Source organism: Macrobrachium nipponense, chromosome 17, assembly GCF_015104395.2.
Source record: "Macrobrachium nipponense isolate FS-2020 chromosome 17, ASM1510439v2, whole genome shotgun sequence".
In the NCBI taxonomy this organism is placed as follows: domain Eukaryota; kingdom Metazoa; phylum Arthropoda; class Malacostraca; order Decapoda; family Palaemonidae; genus Macrobrachium; species Macrobrachium nipponense.
In genome coordinates, this window is record NC_087210.1 from 88,026,888 (window position 1) to 88,044,947 (window position 18,060).

The 18,060-nt window shown below is 35.8% G+C and overlaps 3 protein-coding genes across 5 annotated transcripts in view; 2 read left to right on the plus strand and 1 right to left on the minus strand.

Moving 5' to 3' along the window:
• Positions 1-931: 931 nt before the first annotated feature.
• On the minus strand, positions 932-10,227 carry LOC135196440 (dehydrodolichyl diphosphate synthase complex subunit Nus1-like). Of its 3 annotated transcripts, none has more exons than XM_064223275.1 (2): positions 10,090-10,227; positions 932-6,811 (listed from the first exon to the last, which is right to left on the minus strand). In XM_064223275.1, the coding sequence occupies exon 2, from the start codon at positions 6,807-6,809 to the stop codon at positions 6,036-6,038; it is 774 nt and encodes a 257-aa protein (XP_064079345.1). In that variant the 5' UTR covers positions 6,810-6,811; positions 10,090-10,227; the 3' UTR covers positions 932-6,035. The 3 variants fall into 3 exon arrangements, with proteins under 3 accessions (XP_064079345.1, XP_064079344.1, XP_064079346.1); XM_064223274.1 differs by lacking the exon at positions 10,090-10,227 and adding an exon at positions 9,870-10,009; XM_064223276.1 differs by lacking the exon at positions 10,090-10,227 and adding an exon at positions 9,724-9,742.
• Positions 10,228-10,337: 110 nt separating this feature from the next.
• On the plus strand, positions 10,338-11,930 carry LOC135196439 (alpha-(1,3)-fucosyltransferase 10-like). The gene has a single exon (XM_064223273.1). The coding sequence runs from the start codon at positions 10,441-10,443 to the stop codon at positions 11,806-11,808; it is 1,368 nt and encodes a 455-aa protein (XP_064079343.1). The 5' UTR covers positions 10,338-10,440; the 3' UTR covers positions 11,809-11,930.
• Positions 11,931-17,123: 5,193 nt separating this feature from the next.
• Positions 17,124-18,060, plus strand: part of LOC135196443 (engulfment and cell motility protein 1-like) — a gene marked incomplete in the record, with an annotated part of 56,799 nt that continues 55,862 nt past the window's right edge. Inside the window, 1 exon segment of the mRNA XM_064223278.1 lies at positions 17,124-17,389.

The window sequence follows — 18,060 nt, forward strand, 5'->3', positions numbered from 1 at the left end:
GCCTTCTCAAACTTAACTAGGTATGTTAAACTAAACTATTCACACTACTCTTCTTTCAATGAGACTTCCACTTACTAATGCATCCTTCACATCTGAATCAGCCCCCGTTGCTTAGTAACCACTTGTTCCTTGCAACATAAAAACACCATACAAACATCTGAATCATGTGAACTACTCCACTGCCCCTCTTATGACTGTTCCCCACCCATTGTTTACCGTTTGTTGTAATGTTTTTGGTCATTACCAATGGGACTGATACAGCAGCCAAAGCTGCAATAGCTTTACCCAGATCAGATATAACCATTCTCTTGAGTGATTTGTTTCAAACCCATATCAAAGGCAGCCTTTCTAGTGATGAACCTGATTTAAGGAGATTAAAATCTATACACAAATAATTTAATATAGGCTTCAAATTGGTCTTTTATTTTTATTTTTTTTTCTTTCTCCATGCATACATAATCAGAAGACCACATAACCCAACCTGTATGTGAGCGCCTCAGTGACGTTTATCGGTATGGTCTTGGCCTGCCACCTTGGTGGCCGTGAGTTCAATTATCAGGCATTCCACAGAGGAGTTAGAGATGTGTATTTCTGGTAATAGTTCACTCTCAACATGGTTCGGAAGTCGTGTAAAGCCGTTGGTCCCGTTGCTGAAAAACCTCTGGTTCCATGCAACATATAAACACCACACAAACAAACTATACCTGTATGTAAAGAATTAAAGTTGACCTAAACCTTTTAAATGTGCATCAACTCCCTAATAACTAATGTCTATTAAGGACATTACTCAATTTTTTTATCATTTATCAAACTGTAAAGATTGCATTTATTACATACATTATCACAAAAAACATAAGCAGACATAGGAGTGTTTCAGCATTGTAGTCTGATTAAAAGAAATGCCAGTGTCTTGATTTTAATGAAACCAAACTTATTTATAAATAACATTTATTGAAAACAAAGAATCAGCAGTAACAGCCTCTGCTAACATAAATATTTACATTATTTCTATGGAATCGCATCAAACTATACAAATAAAAAATTTTCAATAATTAACTGTATCACAGATAGCTTGCAATAATTGACAACTGCAAGAGAACTTTGGGCTGCAAGACAGAAATACCTGTTGAATTCAACAGATGAGATTTTCAACAAACATCCCAAGTGATTCCATAATGATACAGCACAGATTTTCATGAGAAAACCATCTCTTATTACAATAAAGTATGCATTTACAGTATAAACCATTTACAAAATCAACCATTCCACGAGTTTTCCTTAATCAAATTCTACAATATGTACTAAATGTCTCGAAGTAAAAGAAAAAAAAAATTCCTATTTGACATCTTTACTATATTCACTGTACGAACAAGAAATGTACATCAAACATCAGAATTTACTTACTGGGCTAGTGGTAATCACCTACATGATTTCTTTGTCACCTAGGTTATTTGTACATTCAACAATGGCTCTTGCGCCTCCGTTTTGCATCAACTGATGTTATGAGATTGGAAAATCACTGCTGCCCAAACAATTCTACCTTGGAAATAACCTGCCCTAGTACAGATACGTATTAAGTTTTTTATTTAGATTATTGTATTGTACAATACTTGAAAAACTTCTCTCACTTTAGCCCATCTTCACAAATCAAGAATAGTTCATGGGAAATCAAAACTATTAATCAAACTCAAGATTCAAGATAAATGTCCTCAACGTCCTATTTAAATATGCATTAACTTTTATCACGTTTATTTACTATCAAAATATCAACTACTACTATGAGTAGGAAACTTGATAATTTTCATTAGATTGCTATTAGCTAGGTATATTACATCAACCTTGGTAAATGCAAATATTTAGACTAAATAAATACAGGTACTCATTAGGGGTGCACAAAACTTGGGTGCCTTGAAAAGCTTGAACTTGACGACAAGTTTTACCATGCTTTGTCACATAAACATGACTCTTACAAGGGCAATAAAGAGCTTTGATTTTGACTGGTATTGTGCAATCTTTTGAACAATTCTCAACAGAAAGAAAACAATCAGTAATAACAAAGATGCCAGTGTGCACTCAAGTCATGAGACGCATTCCTTTTTGTTGATGACAACTAACCAGAATGAGAATAAAATTTCCTTAAAAAAAACGATAACCTTCAAAAACAATTTGCACAAAATATTAACCTAAAAATGCTACACAGAAGTGCACTGTGAGATCTCTCGCAAATACTTTATAGCTGGAGTTATTTCAAATGAAAGCTTAGTGTTCCATCAATAGCTCAAGAACCCAATTTCTGAGGTTTCAGCCAAAAAAATTTCAGGCGAGGAAAAAAAAAAAAAACTACCTATATTAAATCAATGTTTGGTTTTAAAAGCACTAACTGAAACTAACATTCCAAAATCTTTCCTGACTATAAATCCATGAAAAACACTTCATTGTAGCCTGTACATATAAAAAAAAATTAAAATTTACTGCATTGGAGAAGGATGAAAATAAATTTGCCATGACAGACTACTTGTGGTTGCTTCAATACTAAACATATGCACTAACAGAATAAATCTTGCACAACTCTTAATGTGTTCTTGTTATTTCAACCATGGCATGGCAATTTCTGTAACTGTCCATTATCTTATTTCCTATTGCAATATTTTTCTCAACTCGTCCTGTAAAATGTAAGACAAATGCTGACATATTAATTACAATTTGCAACTAGTAAACTCATTTCTCAATTAATGCAACAAAGGGAAAAGCAGACAAAAAAAATGTTTGATGATGATAAATGCATATATGTAGGGAAGGGAAATTAAGGCATTGATGTATTCACTCGAGTTAACTGAAAAAAAATAACAGGTAACTCACTTTTGTGATATCTAAAATTTCAATATAATTTCCACTACATTTTTCATTTACAACACTAGGTGCACTGCACTGAGAATTCTCCAAGAGCAAAAAGTTATAAACTTTATATGTCCTTTCCCTCAAATAAATCAAAGTTATAAACTTTATATGTCCTTTCCCTCAAATAAATCAAACCCATTCCACTTAAAATACTTGACTTGCTCATTTTTCTGTAACTAAACCTTACCCCTTTTCTTTCATGAGTATATCACGACTTCATATGAAAAACACATTATTTATGTCAGTGAACTTGGAAATGGGAAAGTCAGGCACTATCACAGTTAAATGTTAAGTTTCAACCACACAGGAAAAACTCAGAAATATGAACACTGAAATTATGCAACATACATGGCCTTTATAATTCTGGTGAAACAGATCAGACCATACAAAATATATTTAACAATTTCATTAAGCTACACAGAGAAAGTCAAGAGAGCTCTTCAAATCAAATTACAACAATCAGTGGAAAGCATCTTCAATGTCATGCTAATACGTATGAACAGTTTGTTGATGTTAAATATTTACATAAAATTACAGCCACGATTATTAACTATAAAAAATAACAGTGATGAAAAATAATGAAAGAACTGTACCTATTCCATCCTTAACTTACAGTTAAGCCCTCACAGTATCAAATCTCAAAAGGATAGAAAGACTATTTACTGTACTTAGTAACACTAAAAGTAAGTCTTCACTACCACAGCAACAAGTATCAATTCAGCACTACCATGTGACATATTTTGGGTCATGTAAAAAGTTACAGTGGGATGAAAGAAGAATTTGTAGCGAGTGACATCTGCATAACAGCAACAAATAAGAAAAATTCCATAATACTCAAAATATTTTGGATGGTCCAAACACTTCTCTGATAGGAACATAACTGTTATGCTTTAAGCAGATGGAGACAACAAGATTCATGCAAGCTAAAGGCTTCAAGGGTACCAATTTAAAAATGGGTAAAAATAATCTTTGCCAATCTAGAGGTCGACTCAACTCAACAGTTCCACTATTTATCAAATCTACCAACTGACTATGCTTTTAGTGGGTGAAAAAGAACTACCGACATGTCAATAAAAAATAAATCCATCATAACCAAAAGAAATTAATAATACTATGCATAACGTAATGAAAGAAAACTGAGAGGGCCCATCCAAATCTCATTTTAATAGTATCTGGTACCTGTTTGCTGAAATTACCTCATTCCTTATATGCAGATAAAAATGTAAAACCAAAATTTCCTATATCTATGACTGACAAATGGCCAAAGATCAATAAGGCATACATTGTTCAGTTGTACTTTTCCCCATAAATGTATGCATATAGGTATAAAAATGTCAGCTTGGAGGTAGAGTTGAAGCCACAGATCCAAATGGGTGTTTACAGTAGATATTGGAAAGTTAAGACCTAAGTCACAGAGGATAATGCACGGGAGGTAGAAGATAGCTGGTTATCTGCAAAACGTTTCCAAGAAGAGAAAGAGTTTAGTAGTTCATATGATGTACCTTATAAGAAGACTATTAAGCCAAATCTCCATTAGCAAAGTGCGGTGTGGATATTAAATGATTGAGAAAAAGTGATAAGTCTGGACATGAACTGTTTGTATAGGATAAATTTACCAAGGTTGAAAAGTGAAAAACCTATATGCAAGGACATGGTAGAAAGGTTGGCACAAATGAAAAGATAGATTTACAAAAAAATTAAAAAACTGGGTTACATAAATGTGCAATTTTGATAGCCAAGTGCTGTTGTTATTTATAAGTATATTTTAATTATTGCCTAAAAATAGTTATTTACATGCAGATTATATATATTTCAGGTGATTGAGTGGCAGTATCTGGAACGTGTTTCGTTATTGATTCCTGCTTACCCTTACAGTACTGAAAGCATGCAATGCGATGGATGAGAAAAAGACCTGTATATTGTTACATGCACCTCTTTTCTATGCACTATCCATCATTGGCCCCACTTCACTACAATTCTAATAAGCATGATATACCTGGTAGAAAGACAAGGTACACACGCATTTAATAAAACGCCGACTGCTTTCCAGTATATTTTCTAGAAGATAAATATTATAATCTTATTTCTTTCTTTCCTGCAGTTTCCCTTCAAACATAGAAGCACACACACAAACACAGATACAGGTGAGAGGGAGAAAGAGATTTAATTTGCATTACAAATACTAGGCCAACTTAAAAACTATGATGCAAGTACTTTGCAACTTGTCATGGGAGAATGGTGACCAAATAGCAGCCTGTCATATTAGGAAGTTAACAGAAAGACAAACAAGCGGTTGTAAGCAGCTTCAAATTCACTCACCACAAATCATTCAGTATTCCCTTTTTAACAATACTGAAAGTCACATGGCAATGCCAGGATTCTTTTAGTTAAATGCAAAAGGGACACAATAAGGTGGTTTCCTTCATGACAAATTCAGAGGCCAATATGAATAATAACACATAATAAACTAAAGGACACTAAAAGGTAAAAGGTCATGCCTTACAATAAGGATAAAAAAGAAGGGCAAATGCCATTCTGCAAATAAATAAATTTTGAGCTGAAAATGAAACTCGAAAGAGAAGGCTATGTAATCCAATACAGTTACGTGAAGAATATACATTTTCCTATAGTAAACACAACATTTTGGATTATTCCATTTAATCAAGATCATTTTTACCAAAATATTGTCTTAAAAAATGCAACTAAACTGAGAATACCCTCTAGCAATGGAATATATTCTTTAATGAAAACTAATAAAATTTGTTAACAGGATATGCTTTCCTAAAAAATGTGGGAAGACAGTATAATACAAAGTTAAAAATAAACTTTACTTTGATGAAGCTGCATGGTTGAAAATAACTAACCTTTGTTGTAACACATGAGAAACTACATTGAAATATGCCATCCAATAGCTATGATACACTTAGAAATGCTGTAATTTTTTCTGTCTTTATGGAATGTAGTATAAAAAAATACCTTAGTACTCTCTTCACACTAACAAAATACAAAGGTCAAAACTGGCACTAGAAACAAAATGAGTGGTAACTTTTCTTCTTACAACCTGAGGATAGCATTTAAGTACACCATATTTCTGTGTAAATCGTCTAAATTTTCAAACCATAATGTATACAACTTAACTATTTTCCCCATCTTTGTTCACATTTTGAATATCTCTGAAAAACGGTTCTAAATTCACTATACTCAAATCTGTTCAAGTATGGCACTTCATAAAGTTCACTGAGTCTTAATTGCCAGGGAAGGAAACCTAAAATTGTCACTGGCTTTCCCGCAGTTATAACCACCTCAGGATCAGGCTGTCCCTGTGTCACCAAATAGTTATCCACCATATTCTGGTCAATTTCAGTTGTACCATCACACAATCTGCGTGCCACTGTTACAAGATTACCCTTCCCATCCTCTAAACTTAGGAGGTTCACTATTACCTGAGGGTATGAATATCCGTTCTCACTTCTGCTACCTATGGAAACACAATCTTTGACCTGATGACAATCAAAACTGTGTGTTATAACATTAAACCTAACACCACAACTTATGCTTCCAAGTGATTTGACAATAAGAGATTTATTTTGTTTTAGTATACCATATGCATCATAAAGGGATATGTATTTAACACCATAACCAACACACCAATTAATAACTGTAACAAGATGAGATATATAATTTACATTATGTCCAATTACTACTATCCCTACATGTTCTGGAATTTTCTTGAGCAGAGCTGCATCTGCTTGTAGACGATAAGCTGAAACATCCATGGGTTTTATGCAAGCATAGATTCTCAATAGCAGTCTGTGCAAGTCATGAAAAGTATCATAAACAGACAGTGCTAAGCTGACGAGGAAATGGGCTACAAAGTACAGTAGCTGGAACAGAGGTAAAAGGATGTCCATTTCTGCAAAAGAAAAATGCAGTACAGTGCAGAATACTTATAGGATATTGACTACATTTTTTACAAATGCCTTTATAACTAACACTAGGGTGATGTTATTCACAAGCAAATGGAAAATATTCTGGAATGGTGTGGCTAATAAATACAAACCATTAATTTACAGCTTCTTATTATTAATAGGGGTTAGTTTTTCCAGACCTCTGAGTCTCAAGTAGACTCTACTCAGGCTGGTTAAAACTAAATACAGAATTCTTAATTGCCTTGATAATAGTATGTAATTAACATAAATAAAGTAGCCTCCTCCTGAGGCACTTACTCTCTCCCTCACCATTTTATTTTACCTGCAGAGAGAGAGAAAGGCATGGTTCATAAATTGTTTGCAATGTACTCAAGAAACAAAAAAGGGTGTGCAATATATCAATTAAAAATTACTCCTTTACAAATGCCAAAGGGACACCTGTGAATGGATGGATTTCTTCAAGGTAAATTTACTTATTTATGGTTCTCTCTGAGATTCTCTGAGATATGCAAAGTATATCTCAACACTATATAAACCTCAAAAGAGCAATCATTCCATGGATATTTAAATAATACATTAACAACCACCACAAAAGCAACTTCATTAAAACATTGTTATCACGTTTAAAATCTCTGAGTACAGTACGTATATATTTTTATCAAGACTAGAATAATTTGGCCTAAGTAAAGATGAAAGTAACTGAGTATGACCTAATGATTAAATATTTTTATATAAATTTCTGTACTATTCCACTGCATTTGCCTAGGGTGGTTAGCCTATCTTCTAACACCACTGTAGCAATTTCTCATAATTTATTGTAAATTTATTGTAAGTTCAATCTACCTTAGCTTTGTCTGTGTCAATGCTTTTAATATAATTAAATTAAAGTAAGGTTAGTGCATTATTATGATAATCTTTCAAAACATCACTAATCTCGTAGCATAGATTACTGGATTCTATTTTGAAAGTTGCATTCAGACATCCCATCTTTTGTATCATCATGAGGAATAAAGATTTCAAAATAAGTCACCATACAAAATAGAATCTAGACTAGCATTCATTAATACATAAAATAGACTAAGACAGTAGTGACTGTCTTGTAATGACTTCCCAGGCTGATAAAGGTGCAGACATACATGATTAAACTGAACTTGAAATCCGTAGGGTAGCACTGCTAGGAGAGTTTACCAATGTAATCCTACCAAGGTAAGGTGTGCAGATATGACAAAAGTGCTCAATCTAATGTTACAGAAGGTACTTTGGTAGATCTAGTGTACTTATCCGCAGCGGCCTAGACTATGGCAGTGGCGGGTTTTCTATGCAGTTTGACCTACTGAACAAGAATTTTAAGTAATATTTATTTGGACGACTGTAATTAACCCCCAGGGGCCAGCACTAAACACGGCGAAATACATCGGACGCCCCAATCCCTAGTGGATGACGTATCCACGGTTACGTTCCTTGCAGTCCGTGCGGACAGCTTCTGTAGAAATACCGGTACTTTTAATGAAAGCAATTATAGAATGAAAACATCACACAAAGTAATGTAATGAAGTGGATACCAAGCCTTATAGGTAATAGGTAACAAAAAATATTCTTCACAGTAAAATAGGCCAGTTTGTGTATTTCCAATGCCATGCCAGCAGAAGATTCATGTGGCAAAAATGCACTGGCCTGAAAATTAAACAACTGCACAGGAATGCGATACTTTCCACTGGCACTCAGCTAACGGCAAAACTGTTACTGTTGCCATTTGATGCTTTTTCATTTTTTCCTAGGGTCTCACTCCATCGAAGGCATGCAAACTCATTTCATCAGAGAATAATGCAGACACATTCTGGGATTTTTTTTTTTTTTTACATAGAACCTATGGTGTGTGTAGGTAGGTAGTCCACATTAATAATTAGTAGCCTACCTAAATCTACTCTTGTCATATATAGGTAGCACTTGGAAAAAATGAAAGTACCTATTCAATTTTTTCTTCAATGACTTAATATTTTCAGTTCTACTGATATCTAATGGGAGGTTACAGTCAGCTTAATCTTGAAATTACATATTTAAAGGCTCTAAAGCCCAATTTCAAACTGCATCTTGGCTTGAATAACTTAGGTAGGGTAAAAAACCGCATGGTACAGGGGTGGACCATGTACGATCAATGTGTACAATCCCAAGAAAAGTACATTATAACGCGTCCTGACACCGGAGTAGAGGTCTTTAGCTCCGTTTCTCACCAACAAAAAAAATCGCGCCATCTCCGATGTCAGGACGTGTTTTAATGTACTTTTTTGGGGGTTGTACACAATTGATCGTACATGGTCCACCCCTGTACCATGCAGTGTTTTACCCTACCTATGTCTAATCTGCCAAAACTCTGGGAATATCAGCCTTAACCATACAGAAATTCAGGGTTTCGTAGACCCACCCTAAGCCCAGTTTAGTTTAGCCTGTCATAACGAAGATTAGCTAGTAGGTAGGTAGTAGCTATATAGGCTAGGTAGGCTAACTCATTTGCAATGCTCTCCAAAACGTTATACCTACTAGCCTACTACTACCCAGTTTACATTTAAGTTACAGTTAGTATAACAACTTTACTAAAACTAGTGTTGGGTCTGGTGGGGTAGTTTCGTCTAAGCTAAATAAGCTACGGTACGGTACTACTAGCTAGTATCAACCTCACTTTCTAGGCCTACGTAGGTAGGTAGTATGAACGAATGGTTTGGGCCTCTAACGACCATATTTTCTCATATTTCCACTTGACAGAATAATGTAGCTCAATGGGATTATGATATTATGAATGGCTTAAATAGTGGAAGCATTGGTTTTCGACTAAGAAAGACTAAGTAGCTAGTATCCTAAGCCAATGGGCTACTACCCTACTTAGGTACTAGGTACGTACCTCTAGTAGTTCTAAGCCGCGACTAATTGGGTTAACCCAACCTATATGTACCGTTTAGAAACCAAATACAAGCTTCCAATAGCTTTAAACCATTCATAATCTTACTTTCAACATCTATTTATCAACATAAAATTATATACTCTTACTGAAATACGTGGACAAATATATTGAAGTGATCTTTCCTCGTCAGGTGTAAACAAGCCACCACGTAAGGACCATTCGAGTTTAACTTATCTTATCGTAATAAATTCCAAAAATGTAGTAATGTCCTCAATAAATTCCTTTTAACTATCAAAATAGAAATTAGAGTAAAAATCCAACTTTTATATCCTTAAAATATGTTAATATAATGAACAGTTTACATACTTTGAAAGTTGCTTAGACTTAGAATGCTCACATAGAACCACGTGATTGGTCCACGTTCACTGTGTGCATCACTACCTTAAATCTATTTCCGAGTATCATCGCTTAGCGAAATTTGCAACGATCTCGGACACTTTCTCCTCCTGAGTGAAAACGACGACGCTGTCACGCTTGGTACGTTATCAAGGTTGGAGTAAACATGCAAAGCACAGTACATATGTTTCGAAATTTGAAATCTTTAGCATTACGTGCACGTAGAGGATTGCATCAGCTGTCAGAGAAAGTCGAGTGCTTGGATGGCATTTTATTTGGGATTTGCTAAAGACAATTCCGTGTTCCAGAACATCAGTGATAATGTGTGAGACACGTTATTACTTGTTCATTATATTGTACATATGTAAATGTTTCCTTGTCGAGTGTTACTTGGACGAAAATAAAGATGCCGGCCCTGTTGGTAATTTGGCCACACCCCCAAATGTTGACAGTAAAGGGGAGGAGAACGTTGTTTTGTGGTGGACCCCGTTTACAGGAATTCAGGGTCAGTCTCGTACTTGCTCTGTAGGCACATGTTTTTTTACTGAAAATAGGGATGTCGTTAATGAAAAAAGTACAAAAGCAGTGTTATTTTATGGTAGTGATTTTAATGTTGAAGATTTGCCACTCCCGCGTCCTCATGGTCAGTGGTGGGGATTATTACACGAGGAGTCTCCTAAAAACCAGCCACTGTTTGATCACGAGCCAGTATTAAAATTATTTAATGTAACATCGACGTTTCGCAGGAACTCTAATTTCCCCCTTACTTTGCAGCACCTAGTCAGCATTGATATTTTGACTTCCACTGACGAATATTTCACATTAGCAGAAAAAACGTTATATAGTGAACGAGATGATTTAGCTCCAATAATATACGTGCAGTCCGACTGCGATACCCCTGCCGAGAGAGATAACTTCGTTCAGGAATTATCCAAATTTATTAAAGTTGATTCTTATGGACTTTGTCTGCATGATCGGGACCTCCCCTCACATCTACTGGATGCAGCCGCCACTTATGACCACACGGACTTTAGGAAACTGGTTTCTAAATACAAATTTGCACTTGCCATTGAAAATGCTGCTTGCGATGATTATATTACGGAAAAAATCTGGCGGCCTCTGAGTGTAGGGACTATTCCAATTTACTGGGGATCTCCTTCAATTAGCGATTGGGTCCCTAATCCCAATTCAATTATACATATAAGAGATTTTGATTCTCCCTTTGAATTAGCTCAGTACCTGTACGCTGTGTTGCAGAATGACACGTTATACGAGTCATTTTTAGAGCACAAAGAGAAGAGAATGGTATCAAATACAAATCTTACAAAGTCTATGGAAGATAGAAAATGGGGTATTAACAATGATTTCGAGCGAGGAAACTTCATTGAGCATTTTGAGTGTCATGTCTGCGACGAAATTTTGCGTCACTTCAGTAGCCAGAGAAAACAGGCCGACTCAAGTCATTACGGATGTCCAGAGCCTCCAAGCGTTTTGACGGGTAAACCAAATCCCAAAAGCTTTTGGGTTGAAGAGTGGCACAAGGCACGGGTAGAGGCACAAGTTCTCCATCGCTTCCTTTCCACAAAACCAGGAGTTTTTACTTCCGACCAATTCTTTCAGGAGGTCATTGATCGTTTGCAAAAGGATGGATTTTTCAGCAGGTTCCACCATGTGCATGAGGATCTGTAACCGGTTACAGAAGTTGGTGGCTCGATTATGGCACAATATCACGTGATACCCTGTGTAAAATATTTTTCTTACTGAATTTTTATGAATAAAATATTTTGCATAAAATAAAGTTGGAAACTTCACCTGGTGTTTGATTTAAACCTTTTCATGCGAGGGTAACACGCCCTACTCGAGTGAATAAAGAAATAAATAGCAACATGTTTGCTTAGATTTTTTTTTACAGTATATGATTTATCACTTGTCTTGAACTGTCAAACTGGATCCAGAATAACAGATGTGAATATACGTAAATATGAAGAAGTTGTTGCTGCTGAGGTTTTCTACCCTCGGTCCGTCCTTCATTTGACAGTTGAAAGAATATTTCCACTATGGGCAAATATAGACTAATAAAGGCGCAGTGCATGAATAAAGGTTTTTAAATTCGACACAAAGACTAACCGATGAATTGCCTCAAGAAATATATAAAAAAAGAGACTTTAAAGTAAAACTGAAGACGTATACCTCTAAAAATCGGTATAACACAACAGAATAAGTCACTCGAGGCTTTATAACTGACTTGCAGTAGATGGGTCCCAGCAAACGAATATATGTGAGGGCCGATGATACGGGCCTCCAAAATTATTCAAGTATGACGATGATAAAACTAGTCATACATTTTGCGAGGGTTTATAAGGCGAGAAAGTTGAAAGTGGCTGCGAACAAGAATAAGGTTATGAATGTAAATGGGAACCATGATGGAGGACTGAATGTTAATATAAATTGAGGAGGGATGACAGTGTTGTTTACTTGTTTAGTTTTTTTATGTAGTACAGGAAATAAAAAAAAAATTGCAGCCAGTTGATGTGAATTTGCTCATGTGGTATGTACAAAGAGGCACTGCGCTAATAAGAAAAATAGATTAATATGGAAATTTTCTTTTTAAATAAAGAAAAAAAGTTTTGCGTGAGTGAAAAGATGATACAATGTCGGTATGTTGGTGAAAAGCGTCTTCGAGCAAGACCAACCAGTCGGAAGTGCTGTGAGGAAAGAATCGAATAAAGGGCTTAATGTTCAGGATGTGTGTGTATGTGAGCAATCGTCTAGAGCGTTCTTAGCGCCTCAGTGGCGTGGTTGGTTTGGTTTTTGCTTCTCACCTCGGTGGTCGCGGGTTTGATTCCCGGCCATTCCATAGAGGAGTGAGAGATGTGTATTTCTGGAGATAGAAGTTCACTCTCGACGTGGTTCGGAAGTCACGTAAAGCCGTTGGTCCCGTTGCTGAATAACCACTGGTTCCATGCAACGTAAAAACACCAATCAAAATCTAGGGAGTTGATACGCTGTTTGTCGTCGAAGTTTCATGAAGGAATTAATGTTCTTGAAGTTTTCTGTACAACAGATTCAACCCGGATTTACCTGAAACAATATTGTGAAAATGCCCTGTTGCTGTTGAGATCGTCTTGTCATCTTTCAGTAGGGAAGGTGGCCTACTTTTACACACACACACACACACATATATATATATATATATATATATATATATATATATATATGACTGGTAAAAATGTTCTGTTACAACAGAATTCCATCTAATAAAAGGAGCCCATAAAAACACCAAAATATAGAGAGAAAAGTACTATATTTCAGAGACTGCTGTCTCTCTCTCCAGGTATATGTATGAGAAAAGTTTACAGAAAAGGTGGTATTTATACCAAGAGATCCATCCACAGGTAAGCCAATTTAGGTCACCCCAGCTGATAATCTTCCTTTAATCTTCTTAAGCGTTGGTTGAATGAAAACCTTGTCGATCACATCTGAAATCCACGCTCCTTTTGAGATGTTCATTACCTGCCTCTCTTTTATTAAGGCCGATTCCATCATTTGACTCTTGTACCGGCAGTTGCTGCTATAAATTATACGTGACAAATTCCAGTTTATTCTATGGTTATGTTCATTTATATGGTTGAAAATAGCTGAGTTCTGTTGTCCATACCTAACTGACCGTTTGTGTTGTATTAATCTCTGGGGAAGTTATTTTCCTGTAAATCCGATGTAAGATTGGTCACAGTCCTGGCATGGGATCGCATAGACCCCAGTGTCTTTGGGAGGTCTTTTGTTGGACGTTAATCAGGGATTTGGCTAAGGTGTTTGGGTAAGTAAATGCAAAAGGGTTAGATTTTCCAAGGGTCTGATCGAGTCACCTTAATCGTGTCCAGGTGGGGCATTTTTATTTTATTGTTGGGTGTGTCTGGTTTTGTCTTTAGGGGGTCGGTAGAAAATTACGTTTGCTTTGTGAATTGCTTTCTCAATTATATGGTCAGGATACTTTAAAGACGAAAGTTGCTCACGAATTAGTTCAAATTCTTTTTCCAGAATATCTGGAGAACAAATTCGTAAGGCTCCTAAGAACAGGTTGCTGGCAACACCTATCTTGATAGCAATGTCGTGATAGCTAAAGCAGTGAATGTATGAAAGTGAGAACGTTGGTTTTCTGTATATGGTAAATTTGTATGCTGTCGTGTCTCTGATTATTAAAACATCAAGAAAAGGAATTTTGTTGTCTGTTTCCCATTCAACTTTAAATTTGATGCTGGGCACTAATGCGTTTAATTTTGAAAGGAATTCATTTAAATTGCCCCACCTATTATCCCAAAATGTTAGAATATCATCAACATATCTCATCCAAAGCACGTTTTTGGGTTTTATTGCATTTATTACTGTAGTTTCAAAGTATTCCATGTACAGATTGGCTAAAACAGTACTTAAAGGACTACCCATACTACACCCGAATTTTTGCTAGTAGAATGATTCCTCGAATAAAAATACGTTATTAGATGCACATAATTCAACTAACTTTATTATTTTGTCAAGCGCCAATGGGAAATGATCTGAATAGGGTCATAATTTTTCCCTCAAAAACTGAAGAACGTCCTGTACTGGTACTTTTGTGAATAGGGAATCTAAGTCAAGGCTTAAAAGTTTTATGTTGTGAAGTGGTATATGTGCTTCTCTGAATTTGTGACAAAAATCTTCCGAATGTTTAATGTGACTGGGAGAAAGTGCCTAAAAAGGGGGAAAGGAGGCCAGCTAACCATTTAGAAATTTTGTAATTGAAAGCTCCTGCACATGAAACGATGGGTCTGAATGGAAGATTGTCTTTGTGAGTTTTGGGAAGGCCATAAAAGTAGGGGAGTTTAGGATTAATTACTTTAAATTTCTCTAATAGTTCAATACTCTTTTTGTTTTGGCCAATTAATCTTACTTTCCGGAAAAATTCTGTGGGGACGTTTTGGAGGAGATTTTTCGTCAGTTTGTCGTAGTGTTTATGTCAATAAGGAGTTGGTTAATTTTGTCGAGGTAGGAGTCTTTGTCCATTATTGCGATTTTGCCGTCTTTGTCTGATCTACTTATTATAACATCTAACTTTTTTTAGCGAGCGGATGGCTGTCATAAATCTACGGGGAACCGGATATTTCTTATTTAGGTCAGTTAAAGCATTTAGTAACACACCTTTTAAACATATCTCTTCACGGCTATAGTTTCTGTCAGATATGAATTTATCAAAAGCCACTATGAAGTCAAGATTGTTTTTGCAGTCTGGCATAAGGGCATAAGATGAACATAGATTTAAAAATAAATGTTGATTTACAGTAAGGGGGGTGTTGGATAAGTTTAAAACTTTGTCTTGTTGCTCAAGATTATTCCATGCGCTATAGCTTATTAAGTTATTTAACTTGCGTAAAAGTCTGTTGGAATGAGTCACGCTATTATAGGCAGCAATGTCGGAACAGAAAGAAATCAGATACCTGAATATGTGGTCCGTAGTGAGGAGGCGAAGATTAGACTGAGTTCCATATATCACTCTCCGTAGTACGAAGGTGTCGTTTTTCGTGTTGGCCATTCTTTCCTCCAGGAAAATCTTATGTGAGAGAGGGAAGGGGTCCGATTGCAGAGTCCATCTCCCGAATCCGTACATTTTTGGTAGTACTTGTTCTTTGAGGCATTCTTCTAAGAAGTGTTTTTGATTTTTCAGCCGGTGTAGTCTGATCAGTTCTTTCTCAAACTTGCGGAAATTCTGTTGTAACAGAACATTTTTACCAGTCATTTTCGGCCCATTATGGAATTCAACCGCCTTTCTACGATTCTTCACTTACTCCCAGAAGTTAAGCTAGTTTTCCGCAAGTTTGAGAAAGAACTGAGCAGACTCATTTTTTTCTGTTTCCTTTTGCCTCCTCTCTTTGCTTTCTAATGAACACCATAATTATTCTTCCGGAGCTTGAATTTCAAGGCAATATGGCCCATGTGGGCGTTTTCCACATGAATGCGTTTTACCTTCTGAATATTATACAGTAATATTACATAAATAATAATTATGGTGTTCATTAGAAAGCAAAGAGAGGAGGCAAAAGGAAAACAGAAAAAAATGAGTCTGCTCAGTTCTTTCTCAAACTTGCGGAAAACTAGCTTAACTTCTGGGAGTAAGTGAAAGAATCGTAGAAAGGCGGTTGAATTCCATAATGGGCCGAAAATGACTGGTAAAAATGTTCTGTTACAACAGAATTTCCGCAAGTTTGAGAAAGAACTGATCAGACTACACGGCTGAAAAATCCCCAAAAACACTTCTTAGAATAATAATAATAATAATAATAATAATAATAATAATAATAATAATAATAATAATAATAATAATAATAATAATAATAATAATAATATGAGCTGCACGATCGAGGTGACGTACACCAATTACAATATCAATTTTCTTAATAGGCTGCAGTGGTACCTTCGAAGCTTCAAGAGCAAAAGGATCGAGACATGACTAGCAAAGAGGTACGAAACGAAACGAAAGGAACTGAAAATGGATCCAGAGAATAAGAGAAATATACTGAAAAATGCAGCAAAATTGATATAATTGAAATTCGAAATCCTTGCTATGCTCACAACAGAGCGCAGAAAAGCTCTCATCGGCTATAACTCTTCCTTGTAAGTGGCTGAAAAGGCTGTTTTTCAATGTCTTAACTGACAAAGTCATTGCGCTGAGCTATAGCATGTATGAGTCTATAGATTCTTAATTATTATATACAGTTGATTAATTGTCGATTGTTGCAAGGGTTTACTAGCCTATATTAGGTGCAACGGCTACTCTGCTATGGACCTTGTGTCAAACTTGTTTTGAGAATCATCCATAAAGTAAGCTAAAGTGTTGATTTCTAAAGCTACAGAGGGAATTATGTTAAATAATGCTTAGCATTTGCGTCAAGGAAGGATCTAATTTGTCAAAAGCAAAATTGTACCAAGGTTTCAAAAGACTAGGTCAAATGTCAATAGAAGACATCCGATGTTTTAACCAGTGTCAGTAGAACACGCCCATGATTGTTGACAGCAGGAAATGTTAACTTCGTAAACATTGATAAAGTGTTCTTATAAATGTCACAAACGAACTTTCCAAGACAGGGAACGCTGTGGATAGTGAAACAAGTTCAAACTGAGCATGGTTGTGAATCTAATGTCTTCTCCAAAGTTTACCCTCATCTAAAACTCAGGGACAGCAGCCTTAAATGAAAATTATCGTCATACTAGGCAAGAACTTACTGCAGGGTAGTGAAAGGTAAATTCCAAACCCAGTCAAATTATATTTTTCTCCCTGGTTTTTTTAATGTAAATTACCAGAGTGTGAGTTAACTTGAGAGATGTGGATGGTTTCCTGATATAGGCTTAAGTACAACTTTGTTCAAGAACGTTGAGAACCATGGGCGTTGCCTAACAAACATGGGGCGTAACTAAGGCTGTCTGGGCTAGCCTAGCTTGATCAGTCCCATTATTTAAATTAACGAAGAAGTTTGCTAAAACCTCAATGCATCCTTCATTTTAGCCTTAGTCTATGTCTGGTTAATCTAAGTTAGGTACCTAGTAGTTTTGGTCGAGAATTGGTTTGTAGCCTAGGCTAGTACCTAGGTTAGTTAAGCTATTCTAGGGTATTTTGGGGTGACTAATTTTGGTCATGTTTATTCTGGCTGCATCGTTTTCTAAATCCAGTAGAATGATTTAGCCTAGCCCTATACCTAGGCTAAGTCCAGTAATAGGGTAAGTAAAAAATATCTTAGGTACTTATTTTGCTTTAAAACCAGTAGGCTACTTTGGAGTGTTTTTTGCTATTTTCAAATTGATTTAGGTATTAATATGAAAATCATACTAGAAGCTGTTGAAGACTTACTTTTACCATAATATTTCCTGTCCTGTTTTTATGGGGCTGGTATTTAATGTGTTGCTCTTGCAGAT

Bases quoted from the DNA above. Each gene is read 5' to 3' on its own strand.
- LOC135196440 (XM_064223275.1), bottom strand. From the start codon at position 6,809: ATGGACATCCTTTTACCTCTGTTCCAGCTACTGTACTTTGTAGCCCAT.
- LOC135196439 (XM_064223273.1), top strand. From the start codon at position 10,441: ATGTGTGAGACACGTTATTACTTGTTCATTATATTGTACATATGTAAA.